General features: G+C 40.3%; 2 protein-coding genes across 3 annotated transcripts in view; one reads left to right on the top strand and one right to left on the bottom strand.

The window, feature by feature from the left end:
- Positions 1-26,875, bottom strand: part of rb1 (retinoblastoma 1) — a 65,072-nt gene that overhangs the window by 5,821 nt on the left and 32,376 nt on the right. For both annotated transcript variants that reach the window (XM_042334178.1, XM_042334179.1), the window contains exons 18-23: positions 6,604-6,722; positions 5,890-6,062; positions 2,559-2,710; positions 1,974-2,081; positions 1,301-1,414; positions 473-633 (exon numbers count right to left, since the gene is read on the bottom strand). In XM_042334178.1, the coding sequence (XP_042190112.1) occupies positions 473-633; positions 1,301-1,414; positions 1,974-2,081; positions 2,559-2,710; positions 5,890-6,062; positions 6,604-6,722 (827 nt within the window). The remainder of the gene's footprint in view (positions 1-472; positions 634-1,300; positions 1,415-1,973; positions 2,082-2,558; positions 2,711-5,889; positions 6,063-6,603; positions 6,723-26,875) is intronic.
- On the top strand, positions 18,802-21,081 carry LOC103177408 (lysophosphatidic acid receptor 6). The gene has a single exon (XM_007891543.2). It carries the CDS (start codon positions 19,493-19,495, stop codon positions 20,519-20,521), a length of 1,029 nt encoding a protein of 342 aa, XP_007889734.2. The 5' UTR covers positions 18,802-19,492; the 3' UTR covers positions 20,522-21,081.

The raw sequence follows: 26,875 nt of genomic DNA, 5'->3' as shown, positions 1-26,875 counted from the left end.
GGCGCTGGCGCGAGCCAATCAGGAGGGCCTCGGTCTTGCTGACATTGAGTTGGAGAAAGGACTTGATGCCGGACAGGCAGTCGGTCAGGACCTCAGTAGTCCTGGAGTGGGATTGATTTGGATAGCTCTTTGCAAAGAGCCGGCACAGACACGATGTGCCGAATGGCCTCCTTCTGTGCTAAACAATTCTATGAATTTAACATGCATCTGAACAGGCAGGCAGGACCTCGGTTTAACATTTCAACCAAAAAACTGCACCTTCAAACATGCAGTTGGACTGCTAGTGCTATTCTTGTGTGTCAGTCTAGACTGAGCTCAAAGTCACAATCTTCTGACACAGAGGTGAAAGTCTTACCAAATTAATTAGCTGCATTAAACATAGAATAAGGAAATTTTATTTTTATGATGACCTCAGTATCAAACACTGTGCCCTATGATCTGAGCATTTAAAGTGCAATTGCAATCTGCTCACCGTGTTCTTGGTGTCATTTTGTGTGGGGAGAGCAGTCCATCAGCTTTGTACGAACTCTTCAGTGGAGATACATAGATGTTGCCAACTGGCACACGTATTGGAGAATTTGGAAAACCAAATTGATTTCGAGGGATATGAGGAATTGGTGATAGTGTTGGTGGCTGTTTCAAATAGAAATATTAAAATAAACTATTAAAAAAGCAATATGGTATAGAGAGAAACATATTAGGGTGTAAACTGCAATCTGTGATGTGTTAATTAACACTGAGTTAGCTGAACCAAAACATTTGAATAAAGCTAACAGTCTAATTACACATAGACTGGCTTTGGTTCTTTGCTATTGTGTGAAATTGGGGGGGATGAGGGGGAAGAGTTTCATCTACGGACCAGTTTAACAAGGGCAATTTTCAACTATGTGTTAATCAACTAGTGTTAAATCAACAGGTGACAATTGTAACATCACAGGTTACGATTGTCACCTCATCAATACATTAAAATTAGGCCACACAATGTGTGTACAGTAAACTCCAGGGTTAATGGGAACACGGGAACAGGAGTAGGTCGTTCAGCTCCTCGAGTCTGTTCCTCCATTCTATTAGATCATGGCTGATCTGTACCTCAACTCCAATAGAAATCAAGTGGGAAGAATCCTAGACTGGTCTCTCCAAAAGCTGCTAAGAAGCCAGGCTGACTGGTCCATCTTCATCATTGACTTGGAACACTGGAACGACTACTGCCACAAAGGATCAACTTTATTCAGATAATACATTACCAGGTGTGTCACCTCGGAGTCTCTGTATAAATTATGAAATATGTATGATAATTCACCCTGGGTGAAGCATATTGCAGGATGTTCGTTTTCAACGTCTGCATGAACACCACATTGTAGAAGCCAATAATTGAGTCACTTTGTCCCTCTCTGATCAGCACTTTTTTGAAAGTCTAAAACAAAAAATGAATAAACATTTGATCAAGTTACAGAAACAGCTTAATTTATTAGCACTATAATAATATATGAAAAATCAAAAAAATGGCTATACAATAAACAATGCAGTCCTTCTAATATGTTTCAGTAAAACACAAATTCGCTTATAATACTGTGGCACTCTGAGATGCTACTCTGCGTGAGAGGGGCTCTATAAATTCAAGTTGTTGTTGTTGGCACTGTGGACCACTGTGGACACAACAAGTCTGCTCGCTTCCCATGTACCGGCCAACCTTACCCACTAAAATAGCCAACTTGTGGGTCATTGGGTCACTTCCAATGTCCCTTCCTACCTTGTATTTACAGATATTGACATTGGTTGTGATCTGATGAAAGAGAAATCAATCGTGTTTTCTTTTAGTGCGGGAACTGTCCGACCTGCAGGTAACAATTTGTCAGGCTGTCTAAATGCGCAGTTAAATCCGCTATCACTATAACATGGATTGGGATTTTATGGATCCCAAGCACCATGTTATGATGGGAGTTCTACTGTATTCACAGCTTGCTTTTACCTACCTCTTGATTTGTGTTTGGCAAATCCTTGTAGGCAGTAACAATAGTTTTGAACAATAGTTGAAAATAGTTCTTCACCTTACAAATGGCATACATGGAACACATCATTATCTGGAAAAACAGAAATTAGTTAGCTAACATTGCACAACAGTTGTGGATAGCTGAAATCAATTTTTTCCATTATATAAACTTCATATTTGATATAAAATGTTGTCATATAAATAACTCCTACTACAGTAAATGATCAGAGTAGTTTTGAAGTCAGCTCTGTCTTGCTCTACTTTATTATGAACATATTGCTTAATTATTGATAAACTAAGAGCCAAATGTTTCCACTGTCCAGCATTAAGGCTATATTATTCTAGAAATCACATGATATGAACTGAATTAGCTGATCAAGGCAACATCTGAAGCACTATTCCAGCAACAGGACAAATGCTAAGAACAGTCTTATATACAATGGAGTGGGGGAGGTCACCTGACTCAAAGGGTAAGGCAAGGATGCACATCTCCTAAAAAGTGCTGTTCCCTATGTTATTTATCTAGTCCCTCTATTATACAGGGACTAAATCACTGATAATTCAGTACCTGGTCCAAATGTCTGTCTCTCATGAGGTCATACTCATTCTGCAACGCGTGTTGAAAAAGAGTCCATATTACTGGTTCCAGTTGAGGGTACTCAGTCAGTAGGTGAAGTTTGTTGCAGAGAGTGTTTAGCCGAAGATATGCCAGTCGATAAACTGTACAAACAATGCAGATTAAGAAAAAATAATGTTGTCGTGCATTTGAACCTTCCAATTTTCAAATAGTCAACAAAATCGATCTTCTGTCACAAACATTTTCGCCACACAGATGCAAATAGTCCTTTAGACATGTGTTTAGGTGCCAGAAGAACGGAATGGAAACCCTAAATCTTGGAAAATTTGTAACAAAACTATGGGTTGAATTTGAATGAAAATGTTCTGCATCTTAAGAATTTTTGATTACCTACCAAGTCTTTCATATTCTTTGAATGTTATTCTTGATCAGTGGATTTGCCTAAATATTCAACTGACTTTTCTGGATCACCAGAGAGGCTTTGATTAACCATTTAATCTCACTGTACAACCCATTTCATCTCATCGTTCCAGAATAAACAACTAATTCTTTATGCCTTCATTTTGACCAAAAGTCTCTATGCAGTATCAAACAGCCCCTAAAGTCCAAGTAAATAACATCTACTGCATCTCCTTTACCTAACATCTACTGCACACTCCTGGTTATTTCATCCAATAATTTGATTAAAGAAGACTTGACTTTCCCTTGAAAAAAGTGTGCTGGGTACTGTAATCAGCCCCAACAGCTGAATACATTATTTTAAGTATTCTTTGTGTAAATTAAGGAATATTCAATGACTACCAGTAGGTGGAGAACCACTTTTCTGGTAAATTAAATCTACTATTTCAAATCCCTTTATGCCCTGGCACCTCCCTACCTCTCTGACCTGCTTGCCGCCCAACCCACTTTCCGCTGCCTCCGCTTGACTGTCTCCGGCTTTCTACGCCCCCAAATTCTGGAACACTCTTCCTCTATCCCTCCGACTTGCCCCTTCCTGCCCCATCTTCAAGTTGCATCTGAAGAGCTTCCTTTTCAACTACAGTCTACGGTCACTTTCCCCTCCCCCCAGCTCGGCGTCGTACTCCCCCATTGTCAAGCACTCGAGGATGCTACCCTGCTTGAGAGGCGCTATATAAATGCAAGTTTTTGTATTTTCAGCCCCAAAAAATCATAAGATTGGTTTAATAATATTAATAATAATCCTGGCATTTGATACAGCGCTTTATCACGTGGCACAATATACTCTCAAGTGGAGCGACTATGCGTTTTGTGAGCAAAACGCAGTAGCTAATTGCGCACAGCAGTGTCCCACAAACAGTCGTGTATTGAGTGACCAAATTATTATTTTTTTTAAATTTGGAGGGATTATTATCCCCCGGAAAGTGATCTGCCAATTGGCTAACAACTGGGTTCCTACTTACCTCTAGGCGTGTGTTAATTTTTCTGTTTTTTGGAAGGGTTAGGTCTCAAAGCGCTTCATTCACCTCGGGAGGATTTACTCAAAGTGTACAATTATAGGCGAAACGCGGCAGCCTGTTTTGCGCAGTGATGGCAAATTCTACCCCATACATGAGTATTGTTTCCTATCTATAATCAATATGCCTCATTTATTTAAAAAAATAACATTGGACAAGCTGGAAGATTCTATGTATCTGTTAGGGGAGCTTCATCTGCTGGTTATTCTCAAATATTTCTGAAGTGACACAAGGAATGCTTAGAAAGGCCGCTGTTTTTTAACTTAACATTTCTTATTATGAAGTCAAGCAGACCTGAAGTAATTCACCTCCCAAGACTCACCAACTTATAGTTCCCAGGCTCTTATTTTTTCCCCTTTGCACACATGAGAAAGGAAGAGGGATTTGAGGAGGCTAAAGGGAGGGGGGAGAATTAGGATGAATGAAGGTTCATGTGGAGTATAAACACCATCACGGCTTAATTGAGCTAAATGATCTATTTTGTAGATTCTACATAATTGAACAATAAGTGATATTTGCCAGTCCTCCAGGACAATTTCTTCTATCTACAGACATATGTAAAATGATAGTCAGCGCCTCATTTCATAACTAGTCTTTCTCAGAATGCAAATACTCAGAATTGAGTAATCGGATCTGCTGGATTGAAAACACCTAATTCGGTAAATCATTATCAGTATCTGATTATGACCTGAGAAAGGCCATTGGTGACATATGATCATTACAACATTGTAAAGTCTTAAGGGGATTTTTCTCTTGGATATTTTCCAATGGATAATTTGTCTAAACCATTGCCATTCAGAATTTCTATTGCAGCTCTGCAAGTGATTTAGTTAACTGAGAGAAACTCTATAATTTTATTTTATGTGAAAGGCACTATATATTCAACTATTACTATTATAAAAGTGGAAGCTATTTCTGAATAATGTTTAAATGGATGGTGGAAGTAAAACTTGCAAGGAGCCCAGCCCTGAAAGTAAATCAATTGTAAAGTTTAGTTACTGGCTGTAATAAATAGTTCAGATTACTGTTGAATGAGTAACTCTTAAGCGTGAGCCAATCAGTTACAAAAAACTTTTCATATTGCCTAAACACTCACTTTTAACCCCTCACAATCAGACTTGTACAAGTTAATCTTTGGCACTAGATCATATTATTAAGATAGTAAAGAAAATGTCATAAATAGAAACATATTTAAAATTCCAATTATTAAAAAGAATCACGATCAACTTCCTTTTTTAATTCTGTTACTTTTTATCTGGAGAACATAACACGAAGTATAACAAATTGCTCTTTAATACTAGATTTTTGCCATAGATTGTACAGGCACTAATAGTTGAACCAACTAAGAACTAAAACAAGGCATTTGACACAGATCTGAAACACATCACATCCATGATTGCTGTGTTTCAATTGAAATTCAAACAAGGTTGGTGTGAGGCTCCTCTGCTGGACTGGGTGAGCACAGTGGTCCTCCTTGTGAATGTTGTTTTACAGTCCACTGCCTGTTAGTTTGTGCACTTAAGAGCTCAACAAACTGCTTATAATTTCTCCTTAGGGCACCAATGTGTAATGTAATAAGAAATGTGGTTGAGATGCTAATGGCTACCTCTACTTCATTCTCCTAGTATTTCTCTGATATGATTCAAATACCTTATTTAGGTAAAATAATATCATTTTCACTAAACTACTTTTAAATGTTTGGGATATAAAAGACCTTACGATGTTTCTCTCGTTGTGCTATATGACATTTTACTCATTAAGACCAACGGAACAGATGCAGGATGAGATGCGCTTGTGCTTAATTCTCATTACCAGACCCTTATGAAGTATAGTTATGTATGACTTGCCTTTTTTGTAGAAAAGGGAGAGTGAGGTAGATTTCTGAGATTTTTGAAGCTGTGCCTGAGCCAGCGGATGAAGTTGACCAGAAGATGCTGCCTCAATTTCTGCACCTTGTACGGGATTTGCATGCACACTATTGGACCCTCTTTTCCGAGGAGATCTGATAGGGGAAAGATAGCTGGAAAAGGAGAAGATGCTACAGGTGACTGAACTGAAAAAATACAAACGTCAATAATAATACTTGCATTTGATAGTGCCTTATCACGTCTTTGAGACGTCTCAAAACACCACAGAATATACTGTAAAGTGTATATTTTGTGGGTGAAAAGTGGCAGCCTATTGAACACAGCAGTGTCCCACAAACAGTCATGGTTTAAGTAACCAACCTATTACCTTTTTTTTGTTGAAGGGATTATTTACCCAGAAAGCGATCCACCAATCGACTACCAACCATGGTCCTTCTTACTGCTAGGTAAACAGAGGCGTGTGGAGAAAGGAAACTTGCCTAAGTTTTCGCCCTGCCTGGGAATCGAACCCAGGTCCTCTCACTTGCAAGGCGAGTGCTCTAACCAATATGCTACAGGACTCCATAATGTGAAAACCATGATCTAAAATCACTTAATGGGATCACTTTTCGTGTCTTTCACATCTCAAAGCAATTCAGTCTGTAGCTGAGNAAAAAGGAACTATCCTAATATTACTATTTTACTCATACATACAGGTCTGCAGCAGTGTGGCTGTGCTGGAGTGGTTGATTGAGATTAATGGTAGGTTCAGGTTGTTCTGGTTGCTCTTCCTGTTCTTTTTGTTGCCTTAGAACATCAAACAAAGGTGAACCCTAAAAGTGAGATCAAAGAATTGCACAGATGAATATACAAAATACAATTAAAAATAAATGATTGGTTCTTCTTGCATCATTAAACAACTGCAGAAAGAAATCTAAAGTGAACATTTACTAAAAGCAGAAATACAGTATCTATTTTGTTTTAAAAATTTCATGAAACGTTAACACAATAATTTTCACTCCAAAAAAGCAATTTAGTTGTGAACTGAATTTTTCCCCAATGTAGAAGTCAATGAATTATTTAAATTGTTGTATCGACTGCAACTAGATTGTCCTTCAACAGGTAATACTGAAACTACAATATTCCAGCTGAATTCAACTCCTCAAGCAGATATTTTAAAAAGAGAATCTTACAAATTCAGAGGTGGAAAATCTGCTTTCTCCTCATATTCAATTTGATAAGCTGAATGGCCTGCATTTTAAAAATGTACACAAAGAGTTTTGATTCAAGGCAGAAGAATCTTAAAAATAGTTCATCTTAGAAATTGCTTTGTTTGTTCTCACAACTTCACAGCGAGTCAGTAAGTGTAGCACAACTGCTATGCTAAGTATAGTTCAATCATTATCATGCCACTGAATAATTTGGCTATGTATTCTGTTCTCTGAAAGAAATTTACGAAACAATTAAAACTTTTTCTACTCATGATTCAAACATCTAAAGGCTCAAAATGTTTAACTCCCATTCACTCCTGCAATGAATGCTGGAATAATTCAGCCTCCACAGTATTCCTGTTTTGTGATGGAATCAGAGAAACAACAGGATATTGCGTGGAGAGAGTGATTTTAGTCCTGAAGTGTGAGGGCAGGATTCAATTTCACACATCAGATTCTTGATAAATGGTTGTGCTTAGACCTGACAGGAGTCATGATTGTGCATAAAGTGTATACTGTTGTGGGTGAAGGACCATTTGTGCGCAGCAATATCCCACAAACACAAAAATGTGTATTGAATGATACGTCAAAGGGGTATACAGGGGTATACAACTAAACGCAGCATTACATGTACACTTCTAGCAGTGGTCACTGGATCATGATGTGTAACTCCTCCCGACGTGAAAGGCGCTCTATACATGAAATCTTGTTGTTGTTTAAACGTCATTTGGATCTATAAATACAGACCTTAGGTTATAATGGGGCACATTATAAGAACAGCTGCTGGTCAGGGCTTCCATGATGCAAGTTGTGGTGATGTCAGTTATTGCATACATGAGCACAGGAAGGGAGGGAGAAATTATTTCCACTGATCAGTGAGTCAGTAACGAGAGGGCCTCAATTTACGATAGCTAGTAAACAAGCAAATGGGGACATTGGGAGAATTTTTTCATGCAGTGTAGTTATGAAATGGAATGCCCTGCTGGGAGCTGTGGTTGAGGCAGAAATCATATTGGCCTTCAAGAGGAAACGACACGTACAGTACCTTAAAGAGAATCAGCTATAGGGGTATGGGGAAAGGACAGGTAAATAGGACTGAAAGGATTGCTCTTGAGGGAGCCAGCACAGGCACGATGGGGCGAATGGGCCTTCAATTTCTGCGGTTTCTAAGAAGCACCACGGATGTCAGTCACAACACACCCCATGCAGGAAGTCAGCCAGTCAGTATTCGTCACCACAGTGAAACCATGCTATAAATGGAAATGTGCTATTCTGTGATCCAAAGGTAATCACCACAAACACATTCTTAGTAATGTAAATTTGTTGTTGTTGCATCAACATTCTACTGCATATCAATAGAAAATGATGCATCTATAAGAGACTGAAGTAGTTTACCTGCATGCACACTACCTCTTCCCTCACGCTGCCAAGACCCTCATCCATTAAATATTATAAGATATATGGTAACATGTATAAGGTTCTATTTGTGTCTGCAAGAAGCTCTCAACATTTCTAGACTTTCATACAAAATCATATTTAACTCCCTTCAATTTAGTGTTATTAAGGCCAGTACAATGTATTTCCGCTTATAATAGACAATGGAGACCTGACAAAATTCAAATAAACATATCTTGTCTAATACAGCTGCCAATAACTGGTATGAATCCGACAAATATTTAATCGGTGCAATCTCCCCCCTCCTCATCCGATATCACCACTAATTAAAAGAGTTTGTTATTGTGAAGGTCATTTTTAAAAAGTTCCTTGAATTTCTAATTGCCATATTGGTTCAGAATGTGTAACTATGCCTTGCTTAAAGTATTGGAAAACACTGCCTTTGTTCATAAAAGATCAGTACACAATTATTCACATTGTCAATGGACTTCTTTACCAAACTACCAAAGGCAAATCAAACTCCCTGCTTGGCTCTGCTCCATATTTCCCATCGGATATTCACTGTGGACATATCAATAAGCTTGTATAATGCATGTCATCCAAAGCACTCATTTTCTGTAGAAAAATTCTAATGTTACATTTTCAACTATATATACTTATATATACTGTACATTTTTTTAAGGAAATGTGCTACTCTTCATTGTATTACCTTAAACTCTATGGTAATATTTTACCTACAATTAAAATTACTCCAAATAAGTTATTTCTGATAGGTTCAAATGGATTATTGTGGAAAATGTAGTAAGTGTAGACATTTCATTCAAATCAATAATATATTTTATTTGCCTAAAAAAATACAGCCCTATGCTTTACAGTGTATGCTATATCAAATGTGGCAATAAGGATCTCTATCAAATGTAAGGATTATAAGGATTATCATTTATTTTGCTGAGTTTGTTCAGCAATGACATGGTAAGACTTGTTCTCAGTTATCTGTCCGCTTTATTTGCATCATTCTGTGTTCAGAGTTAACTTCCATTAAATCTGGATTATAACATTACCGAGTGTGCCCATCCCAGGTAGAATACATTTATAATAACATTGTATTCCAAATGTTTATATGATGCCTTTCACATAAAAGAATGGGCCTTGTTATACTAAACAGATGGCACTTGCATCTTCAGAGAATCAAGGCTTCCAACTACGTGACTTCAAACAGCGGCCTGAGAGGAGAGGAAGTGTGGATGCAGATAAAGTACTGAGTTTTTGATCTCCTGTTTACTCACCTTTTTTAGGTTACTTCCTCCTTTCCCTCTGGTCATCTCTCTGTGCCTCTAAAAAAAATTCTGCCTTGTGCCTTTTCTCTTTGCCCTTCAAAATCTTCTTAAAAATCTATCTCTTTGACCTACTTTCCCTTCTGCATAGTAATCCTCATAGTTTTTGTGAAACACTAGGAAGCACTTGTGTGCTTCAAAAGAATCATCCCATATGAAAGAAGCTGTATACATGTAAGCTGTTCTGCGCTGAACATTTTTGGATTTCCTTGCTCTGGCTCTATCGGAGAACACTCTTAATTCAGGAAACAGAACACAAAATACTGCAGATGCTGGAAATCTGAAACAAAAACAGAAGTCGCTGGGAACATTCAGCAGGTCAGGCAGCATCTATGGAGAAAGGGAAATGAGTCAACATTTTGGCTCCACGACCCTTCGTCAGATCTGGGGCATATTGCGAGGGAGCGGTTTTTAAGGGCGAACAGAGAGGGGGGAGGCAGGGCAAGGAAGATAAAGGAGAAAATGGGGTAGAGAATAGGGGATGATGGGTTAAAGAGGTGTTAATGATGCAAAACAAAGGCTGGGTTTGCAACAAAACAGGGGAAGAGAGGTGTTAATAATGCAAAACAAAGGAGGGGGGGGGGGAATTGCAACAAAATAGGCAGACCAGAGAGAGAGAAAAGGTGGGTCTGGGACCCAGATGATGTGGTAATGGTCACAGAAGAGGGGGAATGTGAGCTGTTATGGTCTGAAATTGTTGAAATCAATATTGAGGCCAGAGGGCTGTAAGGTCCCTAGCAGATAAATGAGATGTTGTTCCTCGAGCTTGCGTTGTGGCTCACTGGAACAGCGTAGTGTCAGAGTGGGAGTGGGAGGGAGAGTTGAAATGGCAAGAAACCAGAAGCCCAGGGCTGTGCTTGCGAACAGAACGGAGGTGTTCGGCAAATCAGTCACACAATCTGCATTTTGTCTCCCCAGTGTAGAGGAAAACACATCATGAGCAAAACACCAGAGTTCTACTCTCAATTTTTGGCCCTGAAACACGTTCCCATCCCTTTTAGTGCTGTGGGCGTGCTGCATTGTTTGAGATGACGTCCTTTGGATGAGATAGCTTAACCAAAGTCTATCTGCCTGTTAAAACATGCCATAGCACCTTTCAAAAAGGGAGTTTCTCCTGGTGTTATGACTAACAATACCCAAATAAAATGGGTCATTCACTTCACGGCTGTTTGTGGGGCATTGGTATGAAAATTTGCTGCAAGTTGGATGACTGTAAGTTCATTCAATTGCAACTGAACTGAGATTCCAGAAGTAGTCACAATTAAATTTTGAGCAGAACATCTTTAATTACACACAAGGAACATTATGATCAGCTAAATTATTTTCCCTCGTGCATGTCTAAACTAGCAGTTCCAGATAGAAAGATATATATAGCTAGAAAGTTAGTTACTGACAGTGAGAGAAAGAGAGAAAGGGAGAAAGAAAAAGATAAGACACATACATATAAAAACTAGGAGAGAAACATTTGTATCAGCGTCTCTCTGTGTGACCTCTGATTATGCTACACATTGCATTTCATGATTTTCTGATATTCAGTTTTATTGTCCACAATGGGGTCAGTTCGAGTTAGTGCACATGTTGGGCTCTCAACACTATTAGCTGATTTTGAACAATTCTAGTTTTGGAACGTATCCACCACCCACTGTAGATATGATCGATTGGGTACTTTTCCGCTGAATTTGGAAAACAGGAAAAAAAAGCAATTTCATGAAATTTTTTTGGGGATTTTGTTTGAAGTATGATGCAATTCATACAAGTTAAAACAAGACTTAAAATACTTGACTGGGCATAGCCCTATTTTCACTGTCTCTCTCAGTAGTACAAACACAAAGCATCTTTGAAAGTGATATTATATTTCCAAGCTTCCTTTTTATTTCAGTCAACATCTGCTACAATATGACAACTCCCCCCCAAAATTTGTCCAGTCAGGCATTCAACACGCAGAAACCCAGCATTATGCTTAAAAGTCTAAACCAATTTGCCGACGAATACGGTCACTACACTTTACCGGAATATCCTGTGAAGCACTTTGATATTTTAACAATGTGATAAGATGCTATAGAGTCCAGTATCAGCTTGACTCAGTTGGCGTCATTTTCAGTCAACTGGGTCAAGCTTGAGACTTTAGATCATAGACTGGGCTTCCATTCCAGTCAGTACTACATTGTCAGAAGGGACCACTCCCTCCGTGTCTCCCTGGTCCACTCCTCCATCACCACTGACACCTGCTCTAATTCCCCCAGCAGCTTCTCATGCCAGCACAGGAGATGCAATAGCTGCCCGTTCACCTCCTCCCATACCACCATCCAGGGCCCCAAGCACTGCTTCCAGGTAAGGCAGTAATGTACGTGCCTCGCCCACCCCACCATTGGCAGGCGGGCCTTCAACCACTTTGCCCTCACCCTCTGGAACTCCATCCCACAACCCTCCGCCTCGCCCACTCCCTTGCCTCCTTCAAAACCCATCTCAAGACCCTCCTCTTCGACCACTCTCCTTCCCCACCTCCCCGATCCCGACCCCCAGCTCAGGTCAGAAACACTGACTGTCCAGCGCCTTGGGACGTCCTCCTGACGTGAAAGGTGCTATACAAATGTAATTTTGTTGTTGTTATTATATTTACTTCCACTACCTAGTGTACTGTATTCGCTGCACACGCTGTGCGTGGTCTCCTCTACATTGGGGAGATCAAACGCAGATTGGGTGATCGTTTCCCCGAACGCCCACGTTCCGTCCGCAAGTTCTTTCCGGTCGCTTGCCACTTTAATTCTTCTACCCACTCCCACCTCTCTGTCCATGGCATCCTACACTGTTCCAACAAAGTACAACGCAAGCTCAAGGAACAGTGCTTCATCTATCTCCTAGGCACCTTACGGCCTCAACACTGATTTTAACCTCTTCAGACCTTAAACACAGCTCCCATCTTTTTTCAGCCATGCTCCCCCTACACCCCCATCTTCTACAACTAACTCTGTGAGCTGCTACCCCATATCAACCTGCCCACTCCCTCCCCTCTGCAGTCTGCTCCAGGTACACCGGCCGGCTCGCCCCACCAATGGCAGTCGGACCTTCAGCCTCTCTGCCACCATCTTTTGGAACTCCATCCCACATTCCCTTTCACCTCACTCCCTCCCTTGCCTCCCTCAAGTTACATCTCAAGACACCGATTAGCAAACGGACTTGTCAGTCAAGGCAACAGCTTGTCAGTCTTAAAGGGGACTGACCCTGTGACTGAGTTTTCCTCGGCCCAATATTTTCACCCGCCTATGTATGCCCTTAGTCCATTGAAACAAATCATGTAAACATCATTACATTTCAAATCACAAAGCACATTGTACCACTGTGCCAGCCTTCCAGGAATGAGACAAACTTTCACACAATGCAACAATGTTTCATGACAAAACACATGGGCAATAGGAAATAATCAAATGAACATTTTGGAGTTCACAAATTACAAGACCCGATCAGATCTCATTAGGAATGCTGCGTGCAGGTTTGGGATTCCAACCTTTCCAGTTTGGGGAACTAGTTAACTAGTTTGGTTACCTAACTGAAACATTAATTTTAAAATAACTGTGCTGTGCACATTCCAGTCATAATAGTTATTATTAAACCATGTTATCTCTTTTTTCTGATCCAATGTTATTGGGCTAATGTAGTTAAAGCTGTATCTGCTTCACCACATTTACTGCAGAACAATTCATGTGTTAATCTTGAAATAAACTTACTTATGATAGAAGTTGTATATTTACGCTGATTACATCTGAAAAGGTGTTAAGAAGGGCATATTCCAAATGTTAATTCCTTGGTAAAGGTGTACATGGACCTCATCTGAATATAATTTGAGGATTCTGCCCTAAATGGACATTGTACTCTATAATAAATATAAATGCAGAAGTATGATTCAAAAGTACTGAGTCACTCCATTCATTATGACACACTTCCTCATTTTGCAATGGTACTCCAAATTTGAGTACAATGGTACTGCAAAAGCACAAAATAAGAAGCTATAACAGAAGAATAGAAGACATTTTTCTTTCTCCACTGTGTTGATTTCAGGGTGGGGGGGTGGTCAAGGTTGATATTTTGGGCACTATTCTTCAGTGCTGCACGAAAAAGAGCGGACTCTTCAATGACAGCAAAATCCCAATGTGGGTTAAGCTTGTGGCATATAAGACGTGTTCCAACCATCTTTCATTGCTCTGAGCTCCTGGGCATATAACAGAGGTTTTATTTGGCCTATTTGCAAAGTCCAGGACCAAGCTGTGAAGCGGATTTATGTAAAACGAAGCGATTGTGGCGAGGGAGGAGTTCGGCTCACACTGATCTGTCACACAGCACTGGAGCTAGCTTCACATCATTTTGCCTATGCCCCTCAGATGAAGACCTTAACAGGCAGGTGGTGTTGCGTAAACATGGAATACAGCATTTAGAACTTTAGCATAGGAGATATCAAACATATTCTCAACTTCAGGGCAGCTAAGCAGCAGCCATCGGTCCCAAGTAGTCTGGTTTTCTATTTTTAAAAAAGGTAGTTTCTGACATCACATTCCCTGAAAAATTACCACTGCCATCACTTCCTCTGAAAAATGCACAGATTTCCAGGTGAGAGTTCTGCCTTTGGTGTACTTTCAAAGTCAGGAGTAACAGTTGGGAAGGCTTGCTGCTGGATTCCTCAGGTGTGGACATTTTGGATATTAAACATTGAAGTGCACATTACAGCAGCATTTATGTTCCAAGTAGGTTTTTGTGGAGTCCTGTAGCTCAGTGGTTAGAGCACTCGCTTTGCAAGCGAGAGACCTGAGTTCAATTCCAGGCAGAGGGCGAAACCTTGGGCAAGTTTCCTTACTCCACACAGAGCCTAATAATAATCCCTCCAAAACCAAAAACAATAATAAATTGGTCATTTTCAATCTACGACTGTTTGTGGGACATTGCTGTGTGCAATTGGCTGCCGCGTTCGCCCACAAATATACAGTCAATTCACTTTAGTGTGTTCTGTGAAGCGTTTTGGGACGTCCTCCCGACGTGAAAAGCGCTATATCAAATGCAAGGATTATTATTATTATTAAATATTAAAACAGAGCACCAGTCAGATTGCAAACCATTGAGTTGCCATTTCTGGGTCTTATGCGGAGTCAGTTTCTTGTCTTTATTCCTTTCTTACTTTCTGTTCCTCTTTCTTTAGCTCACTGTCCTCTTGTTTCCTCTCGGCTGGCAGGTTTTTTTTTACTTATCATGCTTGGGCTATAGAGCAAACAAACCTGAAGTATTCCGAGGCTATACTATCAGGCAAGACTCCTTACTGCACACACACGTCTCTGTTTACCTAGCAGTAAGTAGGAACCTGGTTGTTAGTCAATAGGTAGATTGCTTTTCTGGAGGTACTAATCCCTCCAAAAAAAAATAATTTGATCACTCAATCCACAACTGTTTGTGGGACACCTCTGTGTGGAATTGGCTGTTATGTTTCACCCACAAAAATATACAGTCAATTCACTTTACAGTATATTCTGTGAAGCGCTTTAAGACATCTCGACAAGATGATAACGTGCGATATCAAATGCAAGGATGATTATTATTCCAAGGCTATACTAACATGACGTTGGGCTGTGGGCCAGAAAGACCTGAGTTGTGGGCTGGACATTTGACAACCCTGCTTGAGAAGATCAAGGTGGCTGACAGATCACAAGTTGCCCTGTATACGTCTTCAAATCATGCTGGCGACAGATATCCGTTGAAAAGCTGATGAGGAAACTGTGAGATTTCAGACAATGACTACTGGAAGGCATTACCTGGAGTCTGAGTTTGTGAACACACACTGATACATCCAGGGATAGTTTCTACTTTGATTGGTGTGCAGAGATGTAAACAGTTGCAGCTGAAGCATTTATAAAACCTTTTAGGAGTAATTCTCAAAGCAATTTTTGTACCAAACAGTTGGGTTCCATAGTAATATATGCCTTATGACATATAGAGACTGCATCTTTTTCGAACAACAACTTGCATTTATATAGTGCCCCTCACACAGTGTAGCATCCCAGAGCGTTTCCAGTATCTCGAGTCTAGGTAAACAGAGACCTGGTTCAGAACCAGTCTGTGTTGTCAGAGAGCAGATGCACAAAGACAGTCCAAACTGTAGGGGATGAGATCATGTATGGGATCAACTGGGAAATGTTGAAGAGAAACAGAAGTTGCAAAAGATTGAAAAGCTGATTTGGGAGAAAAGTATGGCTTCACACTGGGAGTGAGAGTTAGTCTATTACTCTAGTATAAAGCCCTAATTTGATGTCTTTCTTGATAACTGAAAACCCTCATCCCCAGTAACATCTAAGTACACCTACTCTGTACCTTTTTATTGTTCATTATTATAGGGTGTCCCGAACTAAAGAAAACGGTATGCAGTAATGAGTCATTCATTTTATTCAAACCAGATGACTACTTCTTGCTTAAATTAGAATTTCAATGCAATAAAATTTCTATGCTGGAAGTATGCATTTGCTACAGCATTTGTATTGTAGAATTGTATTTTTAGGGAACAAAACCACAAAAAGGCAGAGTTTCACAAATAGTAGAATACTTTTTGAATTAGGATAGCTTGTTCAAATATGTGAGAAACCTACACATTTTGTTACACACAAATTAATAAACATTACACTTTGAGTCCTGGCTTAAAAAAACTGTTTATTAATATTTGAACTATGGTCGCAGGTAGAAATAATTCACATGAGCAAGAATAACGTGCTCAACCACCACTATTTATCAGCTGCTCCACATGACTTCTATTCATTTGCAACTAAGCTAATGTCAATCTTATTTCAATATGGTGGAAAATTAAAATTAAGTGTCCAGTAAAGAAAGAATTGACATTTCCACATGAAATATCCACATGAAATATCCTAATCCAATCTCACTCTCCTCTTTGATCCCTTTAATATTATTTTTTTCCCCAAGCATTTATCTAATTCCATTTTTAAACAAAAAAGGTGCAGGTACCACAGCCCAGGAAGAATTTCTCAAAATTGGATAAAAACAAACCCTGCACCCCAAAAGCCCTGAAGAATAAAGTGGTCTTAGAGGAATATGTATCGGACTAAATGATTACCAATTCAATGTATGAATTTTTATATTAATAATGTGTTTTATAAAATTTTATTTATATTATATATTATATCATATTAATACAATTAATAATTGTACATTATAATAATATTCCCTCCAAAACAATAATAAATTGGTAACTTCAATCCACGACTGTTTGTGGGACACTGCTGTGTGCAATTGGCTGCCGCGTTTCGCCCACAAATAAATGGTTGATTCACTTTACAGTATATTCTGTGAAGTGCTTTGAGATGTCTAAAAGACGTGAAAAACGCTACATCAAATGCAAGGATTATTATTATTATTATATTATTATTGCAAAATGAATGGGTTCCTGCACATGAAAACTATAACATTCCATTCTCTCTCTCAAAGAATTCTCATACACTGCGACTGTTCCTTGATACATCGTACAATATTAATGAGCTCTGGCGGATGGTCCATGTCCCCCTTCCACCCCACCCAGACCATCCACACCACTTTCTCTCTTCGCCACGGTTCCTGCCTCTCCCCCACTCCTTACACTCCTTTGCCCATTTCTCCCTCCACCGTCTCAACCCAATCACCCGCATGAAGTTCACCACTTGCTGCATCAACCCCCTGCCCACCCAGCTGCTGGTCATTTAACTCCCTCTTCTCTTCCCCGCTGCTGGCCAACATGGTCAACCAGATTCTCTCCTCAGGCTCTGTTCCACTCCCACTGAAAACCACTGTTATCATACCCCTCCTCAAAAAACCCACCTCATTCCCTCTAACCTCTCATACTACCGTCCCATTTCCAACCTGCCCTTCCTTGCCAAAGTCCTGGAAAAGCATTGTTGCAGGTCAACTTCGGTCACATCTCTCCCTCCATTCCCTCCTCGAGCCCTGAGTGGGAGATGAGATTAGAGGTGTGAAGCTTGAGATGTGTAAGGTAGAGGTGTTGCAGGCAGAAGAGCCGATTATTTTTAGAATTAGCTCTCCTATTGGCTCCACATTGAGTTGCCTTGTTCTCTAGAATGAAAAGGGTTAACACAGATGTGAAGAGTGTGGCGACACTCTACACAGAATCACAAAAGTGCCACAACGAGTTTATTTACCCAATTGTCATGACTAAAATAATAGTAGCAGAACCAGGAAAGAGGCTTCAAGCAAGGTTGCACAATATTCAAAAACTTATTTCAGTTGTGCAGTCTAAGAAAATAAACAATGCCACTGTCATTAGTGTGGAGTCCTCTAGTTTTATGGTTAGAGCACTTGCCTCACAAAAGAGAAACCTGGGTTTGAAATTCCTGGGCAGGGCAAAATATTGGACAAGTTTCCTTACTCCACTCGCCTCTGTTCACCTAACAGTAAATAGGAACCCAGTTGTTAGTTGATTGGCGGATCGCTTTTCTGGGCTAATCCCTTAAAACTTTTTTTTAACTGATCAAATCATTTGCTCACTTAATTCACAACTGTTTGCGGGATACTGCTGTGCAAAATTGCCTGCTGCATTTCGCCCACAAAATATATAGTCAATTCACTTTGCAGTATAAGCTATGAAGCCCTTCGAGATGTTTCGAAGCCATGATAAGGCACCTTATCAAATGCAAGGATTATTATTATATTATTAGCAATTGTACTATCTACCCGAGTGCCCACTTATCAGAAAACCCATATGAAAAGGTACAGGACAAGAAGTGGCACTGGACAGCCAGAGTTTCCACTTTGGCTTCATAGTCTCCACTGCAGAATGCATAGTACAAAAGCAGCATTAGTAGAAAAGACTATTCAGTACATAAATAGTTAATGGAGTGCAAGATTTGACAAACCCGGAAGGTATGCACACTTATCAGCAAAAAAACAGGGCTGAACCCATTCTTCTTTGTCCAATTCCTGTCCATCTCCTATGACATCATTTTGCGTGCGTGCTTAACACTTTGTTCAGGCAGAAGCCTCAGAATGATATCTAAAACCGGGAAGAAAATCAGCTAAGGAACATATGTTTTACTATGCTGGGACACACCACCTAAACCTGTTGCTATTAGTTGCTTTTTGTAGTAGGACTGTGGAGTTGAAGAGCCAACAAAGTGGGATTACAAGGATCTATCTTTGCTACAAAAGCCTAAAGAACCAGGAATATCCTTTGCCAACTTCAGTTCAACATTCGTACACGGAACTAACAACATTAAAGCAACTCTATGGAGATTGGAAGGCTGGATTATCTTTGACCCATATGACGAATGGTTTGAAAAATATCTTGTGGAAAAGCTGCACGCCCTGGGTCAGCAAGACTGTTCTCTTGTGTAAACAGTTATAAAACCTGAGCTGTCTGTTTATTGTTAAATCATGTTTACTCTTCTGCAGAAAGGAATAAAATGACCTTACTGCCATTCCAAAGAAAACAATGCTGCTGGTTAACTGATAGTCTGTCTGCAATCAACTCCAGCTACGTTTGAAGATTCAGCAAAGAAATTCAGCAATTTCGCAACACGTTTTTCAAGGCGGCCACAATGTAATTCAGCTGTAACTATAAGACAAGGCAAAAGTATTCTACAGAAAGTTCATCTGAACTGGTCATTTCAAGTTGGTGAAATATTCATAATGGTAGGCTACAACAACGCCACATGCAATATTGACGACTCTTTTAAGTACACACTGTATGGCTGTGTGTTCAGCATGGTATTTTTCCTCGGCCTTATATCAAACTGCATTGCTTTGTACATTTTTGTGTTCTCACTAAAATTGCGAAATGAAACAACAATATACATGACAAATCTAGCTATATCAGACCTGCTGTTTGTTTTTACATTACCACTCAGAATTTTCTACTATGCTACCAGAAACTGGCCATTTGGAGACGTACTATGCAAGATTTCAGGTACACTGTTTCTCACCAATATGTATGGAAGTATTCTGTTTCTGACGTGCATTAGTGTTGATCGTTTCCTCGCAATAGTTCACCCTTTTAGGTCAAGGACTCTAAGAACTAAACGAAATGCCAAGATTGTGTGTGTTGCCGTTTGGCTGACTGTTCTTGCAGGAAGTGTGCCCGCAACCTTTTTCCAAACCACCTCTGCACGAAACAATAAAACTAAAACGTGTTTTGAAAATTTTTCAAACAAGACCTGGAAGAACTATCTGTCCAAAATTGTGATATTCATTGAAATTGTTGGATTTGTTATTCCTCTAATTCTAAATCTTTCCTGTTTTTCAATGGTTCTAAAGACACTGAGGAACCCGTTCACTCTCAGTCGAGGTAAATTTAAAAGGAAAAAAGTTCTTAAAATGGTGATTGTACATTTTCTCATTTTTATTTGTTGCTTTGTACCATACAATACAACTCTAGTGGTGTACTCACTTGTTAGAACTGGATCAGTAAGCAATTGCTCTGTCGTGAAAATAGTTAAAACTATGTATCCAATCACCCTTTGTATTGCTGTCTCAAACTGCTGCTTTGATCCTATTGTTTATTATTTCACTTCAGAAACATTTCAGAATTCGATCAAGAGAAAATCAATGTCATTCAGGCCAGATTCTGAATTTTCGCAATCTTTGAACACAGAGAGGTTTTTAACCACTGGTTTACGCACGTTAAAAGGCAAAATGTCACAATCAGAATCTTCTGTTTGACATCTGTATTAGTTATCCAACTGTACTTTGAGACATACAATTCAAACTTTCAGGGCATCATAACTGTGTGGTTTGTTAACAATTAGTTACAGAACAAAGCTTCTACCTGAGCAGTCTATTTTCTGTATTAGAGGGATTTTGGTCATTGATTATGGAGGGGTGGATAGTCCAGAAACAAAATTTGGAAAGAATCCAATGTTTTATGAATTACATTGGAGAAAAGAATTGCCACAGCACGGGGGAGAGAAGAGAAACTCACTTCCCTTTTTGATCATGTAATCTCTGTTTCCACCTTTAGCCTTAACATAAATCTAATTTAATGTGGAAAAGAGAAAACAACAATGAGATTACCACTATTGTGCATCATTGTAACTAATTTGTCAGAAAGATTCTATGCATTAATTGTACACATATGTGCAAGTTTAAAAAACCAAGTTTTCATTGCAGCAACTAATTTTCAGATAATCAAACCCTTTCTCCAGAAATGTGCAATGTTAAAAAGGACATTTATATTTTTTAGCTTTTTTGTATATATAATAAAAGTAATGTTTTGAAATCTACTGTGTATCTTTGGAAGTTTTTTTATGAAATGATTTAAGTCTTTTTCCTGACCACCAGAAACACATCCAAATCAGAGACCCTTATTGTCACTGTACTGACGCACCACAGTGATGAGCAGTATATGTAATACAAGTGTAAATCGTGAAATGGTAGCATACTTCAAATGACTTTCTGGAAGGTCTCATGGCTAAAAGAAAATAGCCTAATGTTCTGAGCATGATATATACTTTATGATCAGATAACAGACTGCTCCTAAAAACATGCCAAACTACCAAAAGATTTCAAGTTAAGTAACTGTGTATTGAGACATTAAAAGCAAACTAAACATTTAAGAAAAGCTTCTATAGTGTCGATAATGTAAATAGGAACTTCAGATGTTTTACTTAGGAGAAAGTTAGTCTAACTCAAATATTTTGCAAGCTGCAACAGAGTAATAGGATATCGCTTCTGCAATGTTCCCTCAGGGGGAATCTCCAATATCAGCAAGGTCATCAGGGAAGAAGCAAGCAAAGGTGAGGCACTCTTCCACAGAGAGGGGGTAAAGAAACAAAAAGCATGTCAATCAGATTGCTTTTATGTACAGAAGTAGCATTTGCTATCACTTATTTAAACTCAAATCAGAAAATGGTGCACAAGCAAGAGGGTTTCTAGCAGTGAATTACACAAACTGAACTTTTTCTGCAAAGTACAGCCATTTACATAAACACAAACACAATGGTAATGAGATAAACACTCAAACTAAAAAAAGTGTTTCCTTTGGCTAAATCAATGCAAGTTTCCTATGTAGGAAGCACAATGTTTTCAATTCCTAGATACTAAGAACAATTGCCCAGAAACAACTTCAGGCTTTGCTTCGGCAAAAGCATTTGTATTTATAGGGGTTGTAAGTATACAACTGATTAAGCATTCTTTGTGTTAATTAACAGCAAAAATAATGATCATTGTGTGCCATTAGATTGCTCCAAGTAATTGGTAGTTCAGAGAGGATGGCATTGGAATAATTGACGAGGGTGGGGGGATAAGGGATTGGACCATGAGCAAGGGAGAGGCGGGAAAATAGATTATTAAAGATGAGAAGAGGAAGTAAAACAAAGTGGTAGGGAAAGGGAGTTCTAGCGGTCAGGGGCATAAAAGCTGAAGTATTGGCCACTAATGGCGAGGCAGAGAGGAAAAGCGTGTGTTCACAAACCACAACTCCAGGCCACACCTGTCATGCCAAGCTTCAGTTTTCTTTTTTTCAACAGAAATCTACCAGTGTGGTGGAAGTTTCTATACATGACAACTTGTGATGTTCCAGCCACCTTGATGTCTTACAGATCCTTGTGCAATGAGGCAAACCAGATTAACAAACTACCTAATTTATGCCCTTATGTGATGGGCTTTGAAAAATAGATATGCTCAAAATAAAGTTGCCTTAGCCCGCTGGGTGCTCCGCAACAAGTCAGTCAAGGCCAGAGTCCTCCTTTCCTGCAGCTGCTTCCCCTGTTTAATCATAAATCCACCTCACTACTTGGTTCTGGCCTTCACAATTGCCAGAGATACGGGGGTTGGGATATTATTGGCATTATTTATAGTTTACTTTAAATGAGTCAATGTCAGGCGCTGACAGTAACACCATCCATGGTTGCACACTCCACCTTGCTAAGCCAGTCCGGAACCTTGGGGTCTTGTTTGACCCTCAACTATCCTTTCTACCCCACATTCGCGCCATGACCGCTCTGCCTTCCCCCACCTCCGCAACGTCGCCCGGCTCCGACACTGTCTCACACTGCAGGCCGCCGAAACCTTCATACATGCTTTCATTACATCAAGGCTTGACTATGCAAACTCACTGCTTGTCGGCCTCCCCAACTCCTCCCTCCACAGACTGCAGATCATCCAGAACTCTGCAGCCTGTGTCCTCTCCCGCACCAGGCTCCGCAACCCTATCACCCCCATCCTTGCCCGACTTCACTGGCTTCCCATCACACAGGATACAGTTCAAGATCCTGGTCCTCACCTTCAAAGCCCTCCACGGTCTTGCTCCCCACTAACTCTCCAACCTCCTAACCCCCTACCATCCTGTTCACTCCCTCCGCTCAGTGGGCTCTGGCCTGCTTCACGTCACCCGCCTTGCTCACCCCACTAACGGTGGGCGGGCCTTCCGCCACTCTGACCCCACCCTCTGGAACTCCATCCCGCAGTCCCTCCATCTCGACCCCTCCCTCGCCACCTTCAAGACCCGCCTCAAGACCATCCTCTTCAACCATGCTTTCGATCTCCCTGCTTCCCCCCCTGCCATCCCCCCTCCCGACTCTCAGCTTGGGTCCAAAACTCTGTGTGTCCAGCGCCTTGGGATGTCCTCCCGACGTGAAAGGCGCTACATAAATGTAATTTTGTTGTTATTAGCTTTGCAATAATCTTTCATGTTTAATGTACTTTCTTATGCAGAAGAGACTTTGTTCAATATTTTATTTTCTATCTATAAGCTATGATTGTATAAGAGTGTATATTAATTGCATTTTCTAAAACTGTGTCTTTGAAGATCATTGTTGTCGTCTGAAGTTTAATAAAGGTAAACTGAATCCATGAACTAAGGGTAAATTTTTCAAACCATCTTGTAATAATAATAATCCTTGCAATTGATATAGTACTTTTCACGTCTTCAAGACGTCTCAAAGCGCTTCATAGAATATGCTGTAAAGTGCATTGATTGTATATTTGTGTACAAAACGTGGCAGCCAATTGCACTCAGCAATGTCCCACAAACAATCGTGGATTGAAGTGACCAATTTATTATTTTTTTTCTTGAGGGATTATTATCAGGCGTGTGGAGCAAGGAAATTTGCCCAAGGTTTCACCCTGCTGGGAATCGAACTACTTTTACTACTCACTCACTGAAGTAGTGTTTCCGCAGATTTGTTCTGAATTGAGAATTCAATTACAATTTAAATCGCAGGCCGTGTCCTCTGGTTCTACTGTTCAGTTCAAGATATAACAGCTCATCATGGTCTAGTGGAGTCCTGTAGCTCAGTGGTTAGCGCACTCACTTTGCAAGCAAGAGACCCAGGTTCGATTCCCGGCAGGATGAAACCTTGGGCAAGTTTCCTTACTCCACACACCTGATAATAATCCCTCAAAAAAAAAATTGGTCACTTCAATCCACGACTGTTTATAGGACACTGCTGTGCGCAACTGGCTGTCGCATTTCGCCTACAAATATATAGTCAATTCACTTTACAGTCTATTCTGTGAAGTGCTTTGAGACATCTAGAAGACGTTAAAAGCTCTGTATCAAATGCAAGGATTATCATTACTATTATTATTACATTATCTAGTCCCTTCAGAATCTTAAAGATCGTAATCATATCACCCTATCAACCTTCTCTTCTCCAGTGTGAACATGCCCAGTTTATCTAATCACTCCTCGTAGTCCAGTCCCTCCATCCCCTCAATCATTTTGGTTGCCCTCCTCTGTATCCTCCCAATCGCTGCAATATTCTTTTTATATTGCTGTGACCAGAACTGCACACAATATTCCAAGTGCGGTCGCACCAGTGATTTATAAAGTGGAAGGATTACCACATTATTTCAGCTCAATATTGCCCTTTTAATACAGCCTAGCATCTGGTTTGCCTTACTCACTGCTACCAAGCACTGTTGAGATAGTTAAAATTTACTATCAATCAGAATCCCCAGGTCCTTTCACTTTCTGTAGATTATTTTCATACCATTTAAATAATAGTGCTTTTCTAGATTTTTTGTCCCCATGTGAAGCAAATTGTATTTCTCTACATTAAATTCTTCTGCCATCGATATGACCAATTCCCAAGAATGTTCAAGTCCTCCTGTAACCTGTCTTGTTCATCTTTGCAGTCATCTGCAAATTTAGCCACTGTGCTGGCGACTCCTAGCTCCAGGTTGTTTATGAAGTTTTAAATAAAAGAGGTCCCAAAACAGACTTCTGTGAAACTACACTGGTAACATTCTCCCAACCTGATGACATTCCCTCTACCACCACCTTCTGGGTTCTATGGGTCAGCCAATTACGTATCCATTGCAAGATGCTTCCTCCAATTCCTGCGTTCTTGATTTTCAGTACCAGTCTTTTCATGTGTAACCGTATCAAAGGCCTGACCAAAACCCAGGTACACAACATCCACTGCCTTACCCTTGTCAAGCTCCTTTGTAGCTCCTTTTCATTACATGACTGCCAGGTGATGGGAACTCATTTAATCTGGTTTACTTGGCCAGTCAGTGTGTCCCTCACATGCAATGCTGTGATTAGTTGTGCACTTTCTTGGGAATCTGTAAATTTCTAGGGAAGATGTATTACTTCTCCCAATTATTTGAGCACCACTAAACTGATGCTATACCCCACTGTAAAGTGACATTAGGTCCTGGAATTTCAGGGCCTATTGTGATCAACTCATCTCTGAAAAACCAGGTGCTCTTTTGACATGTTTAGGAAAGTTTCCCTTAAATTCATCCCTTAAAATCATTTTCAAAACCATCAAACACTCTTCAAGAAATCTGATGAAATCTAATGTCAAAACAAGTTTGCACATTTATGCTTTCTGGTCTTACCACATGAAAGAGTGCAGAAATAAACGACCAGTACAGATTAGGCGCAACCTAGGCGTAAGGTTCGACCCCCAGTTATCCTTCCTCCCCAACATCTGGTCCCTCACCAGCACCGCTTTCTTCCACCTCTGATGCATCGTCCGTCTCTGCCAATACCTCACTCCAAAAGTCGCTGAAACCCTGGTCCATGCCTTTGTCACCTCTTGGCTGGTCTATTCAAATGCCCTACTCGCCGGTCTCCCCTCCATTACCATCCATAAAATCCAGGTCATACAAAACACTGCCGCCCGCATTCTCACCCGCACCAAACTCCGCTCCCCGATCACCCCAGTCCTTGCTAGTGAACTGGCTGCCAGAGAGGATCGAGTTCAAGACCCTCACCCTCGTCTTCAAATCCCTCCACTCCTCTGCACCCCACTACCTCTCTGACCTCCTCTCTCCTCACCACAGTGCCCGCTGCCTTCGCTCCACTGGGTCTGGCTTCCTCCTTGTCCCCCGAGGCCTCCACTCCACCATCGGCAGCCATGCCTTCATCCACTACGTCCCGAGGCTCTGGAAGTCCCTTCCTCACTCCCTTTGCCTTGCTCCCCTCTCTTCCCACTTTCAGGTCTCGGCTGAAGACCTTTCGTTTTGACTGCGCCTTTGGTCACCTTCCGCCCCCCACCCCCCTTGGCTCGGCCCCGGGATCCATTACTGTGAAGCGCTTTGAGACGCCGTCCGGCGTGGTGGGCGCTATATAAATCCAAGTTGTTGTAGGCAGATTGCATTACAAATTAGTATAAATTGTTACTTAAATGTAGCAACTTTGTAGTGGACATTCTGTTAAATTGCACAGGAATTGAACACTATAAAAGGCTGATTTACAAATGGTTTTGTGTTTAGTTAAAATCACAAAAGATAGTGATACACTGTATGTTTATATAATAACTAGCTGTACCTGCTGAAGCTATGCTTGCAATCAAAGGATGCTCTGTGACACACAACGCCACTTTGATTCGGCAGCTACCAGGTGTAACTGCAGCGAAAAATGCAAAACTAAAGATAACTCATGAACAATAGGAGATATCCAAACGCAAGTAAGCCCATGTCACTCCCAGTTGCAAGACCTTTCAGATTAGGTGTAAATCATGTCTCTACGTCAATTGGTCATTGAGATCCTTCTTGAAGCGCAGACAGACATTGTCGTTTTATTAGTATATAGAAGATAATAATAATCCTTGCATTTGATAT

The sequence above is a fragment of the Callorhinchus milii genome, unplaced genomic scaffold, assembly GCF_018977255.1.
Source record: "Callorhinchus milii isolate IMCB2004 unplaced genomic scaffold, IMCB_Cmil_1.0 Scaffold4, whole genome shotgun sequence".
Taxonomy (NCBI): Eukaryota; Metazoa; Chordata; class Chondrichthyes; order Chimaeriformes; family Callorhinchidae; genus Callorhinchus; species Callorhinchus milii.
Note: the sequence above shows the minus strand (reverse complement) of the source record. Positions and strands in the feature narration are given on the sequence as shown.